Genomic DNA, 15,269 nt, shown 5'->3' with positions numbered 1-15,269 from the left:
CGGCACCGGTTACCCCTGGCAGCGCTCCCCCACCTCCCCGCACAGAGACCCAAGCGCACACCAGCCCCGTCAGGCGGCCGGCGGTTCCCGCCTCAGAGCGCCGCGGGAGGGGAAGCACCGCGGCCGCCCCGCCCCCGCGGCCGCCCCAGCCGCCGGCGGCGGAGCGCAGAGGGGCCATGTCGGCTCCGCGAGTCGCGGCGCCGGGCCCCGGCGGCGGAGCGGCGGAACGCGAGCCGGTGCCGGTGCGCGGCCGGGGGCTGGAGCTGGGGAGCAGCACACAGACGTCGCACCGGCTGCTGGCCTACAGCGATGCCCTGCTCTCCATCATAGCCACGGTGATGGTGAGCGACCGGCCCGGCCCGGCCCAGCGGCGGCGCGGGGCCTGCCCGACCCGGCCCCGCCGCGGAACCCGGGGCGGCAGGGTGGCGGGCTGGCGGCGCTTGGGGCGGGCCGGCGCCGCGGGGAGGCCCGGCAGGGCGGCCAGGCCGACTGGCGGCCTGAGGGTAACCGCGCCACCGCCACCCCCACCCCCCCCGGCAGCCGCAGCTTGTCGGGGGCCGGCCGGATTGCGCCCCTGCCCTGCCCGGGTGCCTGTGCGCCCGCCGTTTTCGAGGAGCCGCGTTCGTCCGTGTGTCGTCCCCGCCCCAGCCTAGCTTCTGCAGCGCTGCCGCGAGCTGTGGCAGCCGTGTGCCGGCGAGCGCGGCGGGCCGTCCCGGAGCCGCGGTGCTGGGGGGAGGGAACGGCCTTGTTCCTGTGCGGCCGAAAAGTGACTCTGTCTTCCAGAGCTGCGGGCTGTCAGGAGCTGCGTGATCCAGGAGTATTCGCGGCCGCCTCAAGCTTTTTAGGTTTTAATAAGGCTCTCAGTAAGGAAAAGAATGTCTTATAAGGTTTTGTCATTTCAGATTTTGCCCGTGGCTCACACAAAAATACATCCTGATCAGGTATCGTATGCTTTTTGTTTTGTTCCTTCTCGTGTCTTTCTGAGTACATGTAACATCCTAATTTAGCACCCCCACTTAATTTCAAGTGCCAGACTTTCAGAAAGCCCAAGCAACCATTAAGTAACCTAAAAGACAACAGAAATTTCCCCGGGGGGGGAGGGGAGGGCAGCGTAGAACTTGGGGTGAAAAACTTAAATACTGAAGATCTGTGTAGTCTGCAGAAGTTGTGATATAAAGCCCTGAATAAGCCATATATTGTAGGCCACAGATTTTATCCAGTTATTTTTGTGTGAAGAATGAATTGCCCATCTGACCAAAATATCTTTCAGAAAGCATCTGCTCTTTTTGGTAACGCATCGTCAGTTAGAGAAGCTGCTTATATGGTGCAAGCTGAATGCTGGTTTTAAAATCAGGTTAAATAATAAATGTAATTAGAATAAGCAAGGAGGAAAAAGGCGACCACAAAAAATAAACTAATTCTGAAGGAAACAGGAATGTTAGGAAACACAAATTAATCATTTGAGAAAGTTCACAGTTTTTTTAATCACATTTTATTTTTTGCTCTTAAAAACAGACCTAGATGCAAATATTCTGTCTCATTTAGTTTAGGAAACTCAAGTATGATCCATAAGACAGCAAATATGTCACTTAAGTCTATTTAAGCCATTGTGGTGGTACATGCAAAATTTGCTGTGGTTAAGCCCTACCCTTCCTCATTGTTAACAATCATCACATGAAAACCTGTGTGATGCTTCTACTCCAGAAGTTAGTGCTAAGAAAATAAAAGCGGTATTTTTTGGCCAGCCCTCCTCTGAAATGTATTCTCACAATAACAGTGATGAGAGAGTACATAAATGATTTGCAAGGTGAACAGAGCATTGGGAAGCCCTTTTACAGATTGAAGAGATGTGTTGCTCCATCATACGCTGCTAACTACACATTTCAGCATACTCGCAAGTGTCTAATAAACCAGTTGTTCTGCACAGTAGTAAAAAGATTGTTGGAAGAGAACTGCATTCTTGGCAGTCATTTGCAAAAAATCTCTCACGTGACTGCATGTCCTTCCTCATTTGCAGATACTGCTAATAATTTCACAATGTAACATTTTCGTGGTTTAACCCCAGCCTGTAACTGAGCACCACACAGCCACTCACTCACTCCTCCCCCCACCAGTGGAATGGGGGAGAGAATCAGGAAAAAAAAAAAAGTAAAACTCGTGGGTTGAGATAAGAGTTTAAAAGAACAGAAAGGAAGAAACTAATAATGGTAATAATAACAATAATAAAATTACAATAATAAAAGGATTGGGTTATACAAAACCAGTGATGCACAATGCAATTGCTCACCACCTGCCGACTGGTGCCCAGTTACTTCCCAAGCAGCGATGCCCCCCAGCCCCACTTCCTCCAGTTATTATACTTTGCATGACATCATATGGTATGAGGTATCCCTTTAGCCAGTTTGCGTCAGCTGTCCTGGCTGTGTCCCCTCCCAACTTCTTGTGCCCCTCCAGCCTTCTTGCTGGCTGGGCATGAGAAGCTGAAAAATCCTTGAATTAGTCTAAACACTACTTAGCAACAAATTATAATATCAGTGTGTTATCAACATTCTTCTCCTACTGAACCCAAAACATAACACTAACCAGCTACTAGGAAGAAAATTAACTCTATCCCAGCGGAAACCAGGACAAACATTTAACTTTCTGTTTTCTTTCTCTGTCTCTGGGTGTCACTTTCTATTTCAGAAACTAGGTGAAAGTATTCAGCAACTTCTTCTAGCAAAAATTGCAGTCTACTTGATGACCTTCTTAATAGTCACAGTGGCGTGGGCAGCTCATGTCAGGTAGGAACACAGTGTTTAACTCCAAAGTGAAAGAAAAACTATTGTTTAAAAGGACAGGAGTTAACCGTGTGACTGATACATTTCTGTCTTGCTGATATATTTCTGAATTGTCTTTTGTTGGGTAATATAAAAAATCATTGTAAAGAAATGCTACCCGAAGCAGTGAATAACTACTCTTACACCACTGGCACAGTGATACAGAGAAAAACAAGCATTATATACTTTTAAATTAGAGTTACTCTTCATTTTATTTGATATTCTAATTATGCTGAAAAAGCATGACTTCATAACTTGTGTGCTACACAAATGGAGGAACTGATACAGTACATCTGGCCTAAAACTTGTCTTTTTCAGTCCTCAGCAGTGCTTGTCACAAAATCAATTGTAATGTTGCAGATGCTGCATTTTACAGAGCTGTGGACACCACCAACCTGCCCGTATAGTGGTAGTTAAAAGGAAATTGACTTGCAGGCATCATACTGGAATCAGGGCACTTTTTGTTTGAATTTTGACATTTACAAATGTCACTATACTTTTTCCTTAAGTAAGTGGATTGACTGCATTCTAATAGAGATATGGAACCTGTAATTCAATACTTGAAGCTGATACTTCACATCAGTGCTTTTATCACATTGTTTTTCTTTGCTTGCATAAGTAAATGCTGAGGCATAGTCTTTGAATACTTTAGGGTTTTGTGGAGGGTGATTGGTTCTATCGATTCTAAGTGACACTTCTGTGGATCAGGAATTTCATTAACAAGGTGTGGGGAAGTTTGGAAGAAAAACTTACTTTCTTTGCATAATAATAACTGTGCTGTATCTTAAGGAGAAGTAATTTTAAGCCTTAAACTTCTGAAAGTACTCTGGCCTTAACCACATGAACTTGCCTCTGTTCTTCCAAGTAAAACTCAGAGAAAATAAAAAAATAGCTCTTCACAATGGCATGTGAGATGAAGAAAAATCTGAGACTCTGGGTGGACTCTGAACATCTGGATCTGCTCTGGAAGATCTGTGCAGTCCCACCACAGGGCCCAGGTCCCTATACAGCATTGCTTCGTCTGACAAGCTAAAAGTCAGTCTGGTGCCTATATTTTTTTATTTTGTCATCAGAGTCTCAAATGGACTTGTTCATGTTCTTCTGTGAGCAGTGAACAGTGCCTGCTGGTGAAGGTCTGCCTTTGGTCATGCTTCAAAAGCATTTACTTGAGCAATGAGCACAGGCTGTCAGTCTTCAGTTGGTTCTGGGCCTTGCCTGTGTTTAAGTAAATAGGTGATTAATTGACAGCTAATGATATTTGCCCTGTGGCTCCCAAGCCTTGTGCAGCTCACTTGCAGTTTGCTGGCTGTCCTGTCCTGGGTATATCAGGTGGCAAGAGGTAGAACTGTTCTGAAACAAAACTGCTGTGGGAGAAAGCAAACCAGTAGCCTACCCTGTGACTTGGCTGCATTTCATCCTGTAGTGAAGTGACAAGTCCTCCATAGAGTCATCATCAACTGCTGCTCCCGAATCACCCCCATATCTTCCATCTTCCAAGAAATTATATCAATTTGTAGCTCACTGCCTTGTTAGTTTTTTGATATGTGACTTGGTGTGTCAGAACTGACATCTGGATCACTTCTTCATAGATGAATTGGCTGTTAACAATGGTGAAATTTACTTCAAAGTAAACACATAATTTCAGGTGTAGAGGAAGGATAGAGTAGGGGGTGGAAAAAAACCCCAACAGTTTGCTACATCATATGCCACTTGTCCTTCAGACAGAAATGAGGTTCTTAATAACTGCTTCATGATTGAACTTGACTGTTCGTATCTCACTTTTCAAATTTTCCTAACAAATTACCTCCATGTTTGAGCTAATGAATTTTGGTTGCACCTGGACTACTTGTATAAATTATAGAGCAAAAGAAACCAGGTTCCCCTGTAATATCATAAAAGTACAATTTGTATATGGCATTGTAAAATGTATTTTGGGAGCTGGTTTGTTCATGATATCTTGTCTTGCCTTGACAGGTTGTTTCAGGTGATAGAGCTTATCGATGATGTCCTCGCTCTTCTAAATCTGGTGAGTCTTGTCAGACAGGCTGGATGTTGAACTAGCAAGTACAGGTCACTTTTTTTTAAGTCTGTATGTACCTATCCAAAAGTTTCTAATTTAAATAGCATAATTCTGCCAAATATCCAAGTCAGGAAGCTACAGAGAGCTTAAATTCCTCCTTGCCGAAGTGGCTGATTGATAACTAACTTGCTTTTAACTTCCACATGTTTTACTGTAAGCCAAAAGAAGCTCAGCATTAGGTTAGTCTGAAGTTCATCTGAGGGAACTGAAGAGGTACCTATGGCAAAAGCTTTTGACTCTGTTCATCTGTGTCCACCTGAAGTATCTGTCTTCCAGGCTTAAGAAAATTAAATGCTATACCTTTTGTGGCAAGCAGTCTTAGTGGTAGGTTTGAATTACAGTTCATGTTCAGTCATTTCTCTATTTAAGTTGCTCAGAAATTCATTCTGAAGCTTATTTGAAACAGAGGATTATATGAAGTTTCAAAACTACCACTGAGAGACCAATTTCTGAATCAGTGTTTTGAGCTTTACACTTGCCTAAACCTTAAAAAATTCTTCATTTATTTGAGTATGTTTTTAACAAGCCACCCTGTAATATCTTGGTTACTAACAGTTGTAATGGGATGCTGCAATAGTGAACATATTTTTGCTTTCAGCTAGAGCTTTGTATTTTGCTATATTGTTCAAAATTCTGTTCTCTGACAGTGTGCAACCACACAGTTAATTTAATTTTGTTATTAAAAATAGTGAGTTTAAACTCCATTAGATAACACTACAGGAAATTATGTTAGAGGACTAGCTTAAGGCATGTAATTCTTATCGAATGTAGCTTTCAAAGCAGTGCATTTCTTTGTGCTTGAGGTGGTTTTTATAATTTGCCTTTCTTATATATGAAATACTTGTGATCAGAGATTAATGTTTTTGACAAATCAGAAACACCTCTTTAGGAGGTATGGTACTTTTGGCATTGCTACTTTAGGAAGAAGTTTGTTAACCATAACAAAAATTTTACCTGTGGTACGGGTTACAAAACTGTAGTGTTTTCTAAAATAAGCCTGTACAGTTTGGATAGCAAACATGGAAGGTGTGTATAGAACTAGCCATTTGTTACAGTCAAAGCTCAGCAACTTCAGAAATGTGGCGTTTTTTCATGATGCAGCAGGAGCATTTGATCTGTTTGTGTTGCATTCTCTGGACATGTCTTTAATGAAGAAATGGCTTGCTTTGTATTTTACCTAGTGTTTCAGTACACTTTTTTATTTTTTAGGCTTGTATGATGATCATAACTTTCTTGCCATACACAGTAAGTACTTTTCTAAAATTTGACAATGTTTAAATTACAGGGTTTTTTCCTTTATTTATTTGGAAAGGCTTTACCAAAGTATTCAGAAACCTGGGAAAGTGTTTTTGTAGTATAAACCCTGAATCCTTTGTAATAGTTAAGCCTTACTTTTTTTAAAATTCGTGAGGACATGTTATAGCCTTCAATTACTGCATGTTATAGACCTGGCAGAAAATGGGTATTCTAGAAGAAAAAATTGTAATCGTGGAAAGTTGTAGTTTCCCATGATTTCTTTTTAAAAAGCAGCTGTATTGAAAAATGTGGAAGTGGCCTGATGAGAATTTTGCATTTTGTAAGGGAACTAAAGCTGTGTTTCAGACTCCTCTTTAGATGACAGAAGATTTTCTTTTTGTAATCTAGACAGAGTTTTTGGTATCACTTTTGACTTACTCAGCAAGGTTGAATCTGGCAGCCATTTATTCATTTTTTAAATCTGAAAATTTGATGTTCTGCGCAATTTCTTGTCAGATGACCTTTAAACTTAGCAAGAATATTTGCAACTGAACACCATGTTAGCAGAACAAAACAGTTGCTTAAAATACATCTTGACTTTTATTGTATATGTAGAACAGATGTATATGACAGGCACCTGTTTCTCTGTGGATATATCTGTGTTACATATTAGTCTGCAAAGAATAAGGCTGTGGTCAGTAAAATGATCTTTATGAGCAAGAGTACATACTTTTTACTTTGCCTTGAAGCTGAAATAATTTTTGGAAAGTTGTCAATGTTACCCTAATACTACTCCCTGCTTCCCTACCCCCCACCCCCGCCAGTGAAGCTGCAGAAATTAATACAACAGGGAGCCATGGAGGTAGAGAAATTGAAACATTCAAAAAGGTATCCTAGTATCAGGAATTTTCACAGCTATGAACATATTGTCTACTGAAAACACTGTTAAACTTTATGCTCAGCTACAAGCCAGTCTGTAGTTATTATGTCGTGTCAGAGAGGTTAAAGTTTTGCGGTATCAACGTATGAGAGCAAAGCCACCTCTCCAGATGCCTTTGGTTGGGATGCCTGCATGTATTTGTGGCTTGAAATTGCATTTAGTGGAATTATGTTGAAATGCAAAGTGTTATTTAGGTTTTTGAGTTTCAGTATTGAATGAAGAGTGCTTCCATTTCTCTACTGTTATTCCTACTTTGCTTCTTAATTAAATATTTAATGTAGTTGCATTTTTTTCTAGTTTTCCTTAATGGCCTCCTTTCCAGAGGTACCTTTTGGCATTTTCCTGTTCAGTGTCTGTGCTGTTGTCATTGGCCTTATACAGGTATTGGAGCTATCCATTTACATTTTTACTTTTAAATAGGTTTTCTTAGGTAGAACTAAAATTACATTTCTTAACTACAGGTATAAATTGCTAAATGCCTCTTCTGTTTGTATAGCATTCTTTTTCAAAGTTGTGCTTGTTGTGATAATACAGTATCTGTATATAACATGAAAGTTTGCATTGCCACTGTCTTGTGAAGCTGTTTTATGCAACTAAATCAGCTCATCTCAAAGTCCACAGAATAGTAACTCCTTTCCCACTCTTTAAAAATGCCTTGGGGAAATGCAATTGACTTTTCCTGCTGAGGTTTTCACTGAGCCATGCAGTGATGGCTGAGTGAACATGGGCTTTCAGCCTCAGTCCAATGGCACTGGTTTTCTGCTGGTGCAGTGCCTTGTCACTTTCTGTTCCTTATTGTGGAGGTCTTCATTCTTCTTCATATAAGGTCATGACAAGCTCTGCAGAGGAGACTAAAATCTTGACATGCAGTGTATTGTGAAATCTCAGAGTTTCTAAGACCAGCCTTCCATGTGGGAGTGAAGAATAAGGTTGAAAGTGTTGATTTATAGTTTTACAGTTTTGTATTTGAAATGCTGCATATAATTGTATGTAATAACTTCAGTAATGCTCTTCTCCTTGCAGGCTGTGATAGTAGTGTATGGATTCTATCACCCACACTTACTGAACCAACAGATACAGGTGTCTGAAAATCAGAATTTCTATAAAAGTCATATCTTAAAGATTATCCTAAGAGGACCAATTTTATGCTTTTTAGCAGCCATCTTTTCTTTTTTCTTTATTCCTTTGGTAAGTTCTCCCAGTTAATTGAAAACTTTGATGCAGCAGTTTGTATTAGTTGTATTTAGGACTGTGTATTAAAATAATGATGTCCATGTTAAATATGCAGACTTTCTCAGTTGCTGGTTCTCTGGTGTTGTAATCACAGCTGCTATTTTGCATTGAAGGTGTTCATTTCACAGATACCAATTTGTGATTTGATCCATGAGTTTGGATAGTTTTGAAAGAATATTCTGCTACAATATTTGCTTTCCTTGCTCTGCCTGATTTTTTTTAATGTTTCTCTTAATTTGAAGGAGGTCTTCTAAACTTAGCATCTTGCTCATCATAAGTAAGTGAGAGAATGTGGCAGGTTATATGAAATAAACATCACATTGCACGAACTGAAGACGAATATAATTGCTGCACTAACTCAGGGTGTAAGAGCAAATAGAATAAGCAGATCAGTTAGCCAACCTGCATCTCAAAACATATGTTTTTGGCTAAGTCCTGCTCTTACACAGCCTTTTTCTCTGCCGTCTTTATTAAATGGCAGTGACTTGCTTGTACTTATTAATAGCTTTTATCTTTCTCAGAACACTGCTTGGAACTGAAATCTAGTTTTTTGACATATCCTGAGCTTCCTTTCCTCTGTCTTGTTCTTTAGGAAAAGGTGGATTTAACTGAACTTTGAGAAAGATTCCATGGGAATTAGCAGTGTTTAAATAATCCCCAAATTTGGGAGGAATCAGGTTGCTGTTGATAAAAAGAACAGTTATGACTTCAAAAGTGAAAAAGCCTAATTTTAACTGAAAATACATTTTCCTCTTAAACCCTTCTTCCCTCTTCTCCCTCAGCTTGTTCAGTAGTGTATTTTCTTTTAATATGAATAACAGTGAAATGAGTCTCCAAGTTGCTGTTGTGCTTAGACCTGTGCAAAGCCTGTGAACCATTTAGGACCCACTGAGGTGTCTTTGGGACACAAGTAGTAGAATTAAAGAATCACAGAATATTTCAAGTTGGAAAGAACTCATAAGGATCACATGGGATAGTTCTCCAACTTCCAAAGAACTCATTGCTGCATTTTTGTTAGCAGAATTATTTCCCTTCTTGTTTGAGCTTGCTTCATTATTGGTACTAAATTACCTATCTAAAAGCAGTATTAGGTTGCACGTGCAATATTCAGGAGGTGCATGTGCATCTCAGGTGAGCGTTTTCCATGTCATAAAGTCAGCATTTGTTTTTCTCAATGTTATTACACCTAAAGATTGAGAGTAATAGTTTCATATTAAACTTGGAAGGTAATTTGTGTTTTGATAACTAAATTTAAACTGTGTTCATTTTCCTCTCCATAGTCTTATGTACTCCTTGGGCTCGTAATCATTTTTCCGCATCTCACTCGATTCATTACTTGGTGTAAAACCAAGATTGTTGGTAAGTAACAATATCCATAGGAGTATGTTCAGATATGTTATTAGGTTGCCAACATGTTATCCAAACAGCCTGGAATTAAGTAATTTTAGTTCTACTTCATTTTCAGTCTTGGAACATAGTGATTTTGGGGTTTATTGCCATGCTTCCCAACAGTTTCTGCCTCACTTACTGGTTTCCCTTAATTTGTGACTAGATTTATGTAAGGTACAATACAGTCAAAGATAATTTCTGAGTTCAAAACCTCTCTGGTTTGTCCTGAATATGCACGTGCATGCACACACACACAAGTACATGAATGATGGCAAGCAGAGCACCTATAAATGAAACTTTTTCAGGGTAATTAACTGTTTAGGGTATTATATCTTATTAATCTAACTGCTGTGGTCTAAAGATGTGCCTTCACACATGGCTTAAGTCAGCCTAAATCCATGCTTCCTTCCCTCATGCTCCTTAGTTATGTTCTTTCTGCCCTCCTTGTGTCAGCACTAACAATTGCACAACCACACCAACAGCCAGAACTGCCCTTAAGCTCTGCTGAGAAGGAGGTTGCCAGTGCCAAAATAAAGGAGAAGGTGGTATCATGCAACCTACTCAGCTAAAAGGTGGCGTGTCCCTCTTTGAGAGCAATATAAACTGACTACAAAAACACTGAACAGATTACGTCTTTGGAATTGGCACTCCCGAGATGAGTCAGAAGAATAACACCTTTGTGCATCTGGTGCTACTGTTCTGCCTAGTACAAGTCTGTCTACGCTGCAAATGGGAACATACTTTTGACTCCCCCATGTGGCAGCAATAATAGATGGGGAGGCAGAAATGCTCTAAACAGCTAAAGCCAGGCTGTCAGAGCCGGAGAATAAACACATACAAATATTGCCTGTGCCTACTGCAATGGGGGCACTGCAGTTTGCAGTCATGTCTGTGTACGTCTCACCCCGTCAGATGGCTGACATAAATTACTGCTTAGTTGACTGAGTTGTGATTACACGTGCTCTTCATTCATTTCCTCTCCTTACTTCCTCTGGAAGCTGTAAGCTTTTTCCTCGTCCAGTCTATACTCCTGAAGTGGTGCAGCTTGGCTAGCTGGGCAGTTCAGTGTTCAGTCCTCAGGGATGTGTTTGACATCATTGCCTATAAAAGCTCCAGAGCCCCACCTTTTGACCAAAGACTGGATTTATTTTAAAGCAGGGCATGTGGTGTCCCAGCGCCGCCCTCATGTTCCAGTGAGTTTTTTCTCCCATGCAGTATAAGTTCTCCAGACTGTCTTAGAGGAGCTACAGCTATTAGGGCTTCCCAAGGCACAGCACCTGATTTGTTTAGCTCAAATATTTTGTTCAGCAGCTTTGAGTCATTATTCACTTGGTGGAAATGGTCTACTGTACAGTTTAAAGGACAGGGCTTTTTTGTCCCTGAAGCATTTGTTGAACTGAAAGCAGCATGACCTTCAGGGAGAGGCACAGCTGCCGAAAGAAGTGGAGTGACTGACCTGTGTGGATGAATGGCACCCTTCTTTCTACAGAAAGATTTTGGCAGTTGGGAGAAAGAGAAAGGTCACAGTAGGTTGTTTAACTACCTCTGTCTACCTTGTTTCATACTACCTGATTTTGTCTTTCATTAGTAAACATTTGGATTTGTTTCCAGGTCAGAGAGATGAAGAGGAGGAACAGCAGAGCTTAGAAACCTTTACTTTTTACCTCAGTGAGCCTCTGAGTAAGGAACGGGTAGAAGCATTTAGTGATGGAGTCTATGCTATTGTAGCAACCCTGCTCATTTTAGATATATGGTAAGGCTTTGTGTTGTCTCTTACACTTTGTGTTGTTAATATTAACTTTTGTCTATATGTAATATTTGAGGAAATAAAATTAACAAAACGTTGTCTTGGACTTCTAAAACCTGCAATGGTTACTTCTTGGATTTTCTGGAAAGATATAGAACACAAACAAAAGATATTTCTAACACCCACATTTCAGCAGTAGTGAACATCATGTATGTTGGGCTGGGGAGTCTTGAAGAACAAAGTTTCCTTTTTGCTTAGTCATATTTTCAGATAAAAGGCTTTTATCAACAACAACAACAAAAAAAGCTGTTTAGTCACTGTGGCAACTTTATTACATTAACCTAAAGGAACGCCAACTTACTTTCAGATTTCCTTTCAGATCTAATTTATTTGCAGAGCTGTTATTCGAAATACTGGTTTTAAGTTACAAATTAGAGAACTACAGATTGGATGCCTGTTGTTGCCTACTTGCTTAAAGCAACATAGTTAGGTGTTGCTCCAGGTGTGTTTTTATAGTAGTAGTATGCAAAGTAAAATAAGCTTTCTCTCCACAGTGAAGACAATGTCCCTGATCCCAGAGAAGTTGAGGAGAAGTTCCACGGCAGCCTTCTTGAAGCTTTAAGTGAATACGGGCCAAACTACCTTGCCTACTTTGGCTCATTTGTAACAATTGGTCTCCTGTGGTTTGTCCATCACTCACTTTTCCTTTATGTAACAAAAGCTACACGATTAATGGGACTGCTTAACATACTTTCATTGGCCTTCATTGGTGGGCTTCCACTAGCTTACCAGCTGACCAGTGAATTTGCAGAGAAGTCTCACAATGAAATAGAAGCCATTCAGGTCAGCTGTGTTAGCACTTTCTTTGCCAGCATATTTCAGTTTGCCATATGGACTACAGCCCTCCTCCACGAAAGGGAAACTTTGCATCCTTTTGCTAGATATGGTGGCAAGGAGCATGCCTTTATGTTTGCCAAGCTGGCACTCTACCCTTGTGTAAGCCTTGGGGCCTTCTTTCTAACATGCTTGTTAAGTGAATTTAGCACAGCAATTTTCCATCTAATGCAGATTGTAATCCCATTTGCTTTTCTTGCCTTGCGCATTTTTGTTAGAATTTCTTTAGCTGTCATAAAGTCTGTGATGTCTCTCTCCAGACGGAAGGTTGTATTGTTAGAAGAAGAGGAGGCATGTTTGTCTCCTACTGAAACACTGTCCTGAATTTCCACATAGTGCATGTGAAGTTACAACATTAACTTCAGTTCTTCTAACTCACATTATCTTCATGTGTGGATTATATTGATCTAAACCAAAGCCTGTGTTGTCCATAACCAGGGCATATTTTAAGTTTTAGCTGGTCATGCTTGAGACCCTTTCTCCAAAATCTGCAATTGAAAAAAATGGGTAAATAGGGGATACAAAGAAAAGCCCGTTCCCCTTCCTTTAGAGCTACCCTTTTGGAAAAAATGCTGCTTGATATGTAACTGCAGTGATGGTCAATTAAGAAGTGCACAAACAGATGCCCAGAAAAATGCCCTTTTTCCTGAGATATGGCAGTCATTGTGGCAGCCAAACACAGGTATAGAAGCTGGTTGTGCTATGGTAAGACAGGGAGTGAGGCTTGGAAGACATGGAGACCTCTGGATGTCTGGTTGGTGCATCATAGTAGAATGTTTGTGCATATAGGTTGCTGGTCTCTCCCCCCCCCCCTTTTTTTTTTTTAGTGGTTACACTGTCTCTTCTGCAGTCACAAACTTGTGGTAGCATTTTGAAAACTGCATGTGTTCGAGTGGCTCTGAGTTTAGATGGGAGTTGCCATTGTGACCCATATGCAATCTTCCAGGCTACCTGAACGCAAGTTCTTCAGGCATATCTGTTCTTTTACAAAAGGATGTATTTAACAAATGAGGGTTTATGTGGCTACGTATCCAGGGTTTGAACTAGCTTTGATACCTCGCAGGGAAGAGATTCAAAGAGCTGTGGGACTAGAGGTAAATCTGTTTTCAGTTCTGAAGCTGCTGCTCATCTGAAATGAAAGGTTTGGATTTCTCAGGCTTTTTGTGTCTTTTCATGCCTATTGAAAGGAACATCATTCTGTTGTTCCGAAGGTATGATGTCATATTCAGAGAGAGTATGAGACTTTCCTGCCATGTGTAAGAGTTCCCCATCAGGTAAGGGAGTTGAGTTTTTCACTAAGTAGAGGCTAACTAAGTGATCCCACAGATTTCTGAGTCTCAGCAAGACAGAAAAAGAAACTAAGCCTGTACAAGTTCCAGTCCCTGGCATGTTGAATTTTTTTACACTTACGTGCAGTTTGATAAGCTTTATGCCTATCAAACGTTACTCTGCAGAGAGCTGTACAGAAGGAGCGGGCAAAGTCATCTAGTCTCTGGCTGCCCTGGAAGGTTTTACATTTCTTTTTGGCAGAGCCATTACTTTGTGTCTTGAATTGTCTTAGTGTGTGATAACTTTAATGCCATATTTAAAGGCATTTGAGGGATTTTGTTGTTCCTCTTAAAAAAATTTTAAGAATACCGAGAAAGTATGCCTGGAGAAATTTTTAGTGAAACCAAATGGAGATATATCATTTCAGCTGAGATCAGTCTTGAAAGCACTTATGCTTTTGGTTTGAAGCACCTTGGTACCAATATGCAATTGTTAGTATGACATGCTTCTTCTGAGAGAGTATGTTCAGATATTCAAGGGGTGTTATCCCTGGTTGAGGTTAAATGACTTGCAGTAGGATACTGCATTGTGTTTTTCTGATATTTAATAAAAGCACTTTTGGTTCTATATCATTTGTTTCTAATGTGCAGCTGGCACATAATAAACAGTGAATATGTGTATTTGTAATAAATTTCAGTCAGTGAAAAAACAAAGCTTCTAGCCTTTTTTTTCTGCTCTGCAGGTGAAACATAAATCTGATGTCTACAATTAAAATTATGTTGGACATTTATTTTTTTCCTTCAAAATCATCAAGGTCCCTTCCAACTTCAGCCATTCTGTGATTTTGTGTGAAACACTCAAAAGCTTTTGATGTGATGTAAAGAAATGTTGATTCTACTTCTGTTGGTACTTGAAGAAAATGAGACCTGAAACTGAATCTGACCAAGGATTTCACTCCAGTGTTTACAGGGATGGTTTGAAGAGCAGTGATTTGCAATGTATGAATACTACAAGGAACTATAGTGGCTAACTAATGCATTTTTCCTTTTTTTTACCCCACTTGCAAGTAACTAATTTGTTCTGCAGAAAGAACAATTCTTTTTTTGCTTGTAGTCAAGATACCGTTTTTCAAACCAAATTTAATAGTATCTCAGAACCTAAACTTGAGGGCAAACTTGACCTGAGGTTTTGTATAAAAAGAGCTGGTTGAGGATCATTCTGATAGTTTTGCTAAGTTCTGAAGAAACAAACTGCATTTCAGAACAAAGCATTAATTTGAATTGTTGATTCTCAAGTAGAAAGAACATTCCCAAATCTAACTGCAACTAGCTGTTCTTTGCAGATGTACTAATGACCATGTTTTTGTGTCTAGAAGAATTAAAGTGAAACACTTACAATGATTATAATAATCCCAGAATCACAAAATGGATGAGGTGGGAAGGGACCTGTGGACACTGTCTAGTCCAACTCTTCTGTTTAAAATACGGTTGGCTAGAGCTGGTTGCTAAGGTCTGCATCCAGTCAGACTTTGAGCATCTGCACAGATGGAGACACCACAACCACTCAACAGGTCAAGTTGTTTGAATGTCCAGTCACCATTAGAGTAAAAAAAAAAGGGTTCTTTTTCTTTTTTTCTTCCATTTAAAAGGCATTTCCTGTATT

General features: G+C 40.4%; 1 protein-coding gene across 1 annotated transcript; it reads left to right on the top strand.

The window, feature by feature from the left end:
- Nucleotides 1-110: 110 nt before the first annotated feature.
- On the top strand, nt 111-14,320 carry TMEM175 (transmembrane protein 175). Its single transcript, XM_075021862.1, has 10 exons — nt 111-341; nt 903-941; nt 2,686-2,783; nt 4,794-4,845; nt 6,109-6,144; nt 7,373-7,456; nt 8,099-8,263; nt 9,589-9,667; nt 11,309-11,450; nt 11,999-14,320. Exons 1-10 carry the CDS (start codon nt 177-179, stop codon nt 12,660-12,662), a joined length of 1,524 nt encoding a protein of 507 aa, XP_074877963.1. The 5' UTR covers nt 111-176; the 3' UTR covers nt 12,663-14,320.
- The last annotated feature ends 949 nt before the right edge of the window (nt 14,321-15,269 follow it).

This window comes from Buteo buteo, chromosome Z (genome assembly GCF_964188355.1).
Source record: "Buteo buteo chromosome Z, bButBut1.hap1.1, whole genome shotgun sequence".
Lineage (NCBI taxonomy): Eukaryota > Metazoa > Chordata > Aves > Accipitriformes > Accipitridae > Buteo > Buteo buteo.
Note: the sequence above shows the minus strand (reverse complement) of the source record. Positions and strands in the feature narration are given on the sequence as shown.

Coding starts and splice junctions, on each gene's coding strand:
- TMEM175 (XM_075021862.1), top strand. CDS start 177: ATGTCGGCTCCGCGAGTCGCGGCGCCGGGCCCCGGCGGCGGAGCGGCG. Junction 4,846..6,108: donor TCCTCGCTCTTCTAAATCTG/GTGAGTCTTGTC, acceptor TTTATTTTTTAG/GCTTGTATGATGATCATAAC. Junction 9,668..11,308: donor GTGTAAAACCAAGATTGTTG/GTAAGTAACAAT, acceptor ATTTGTTTCCAG/GTCAGAGAGATGAAGAGGAG.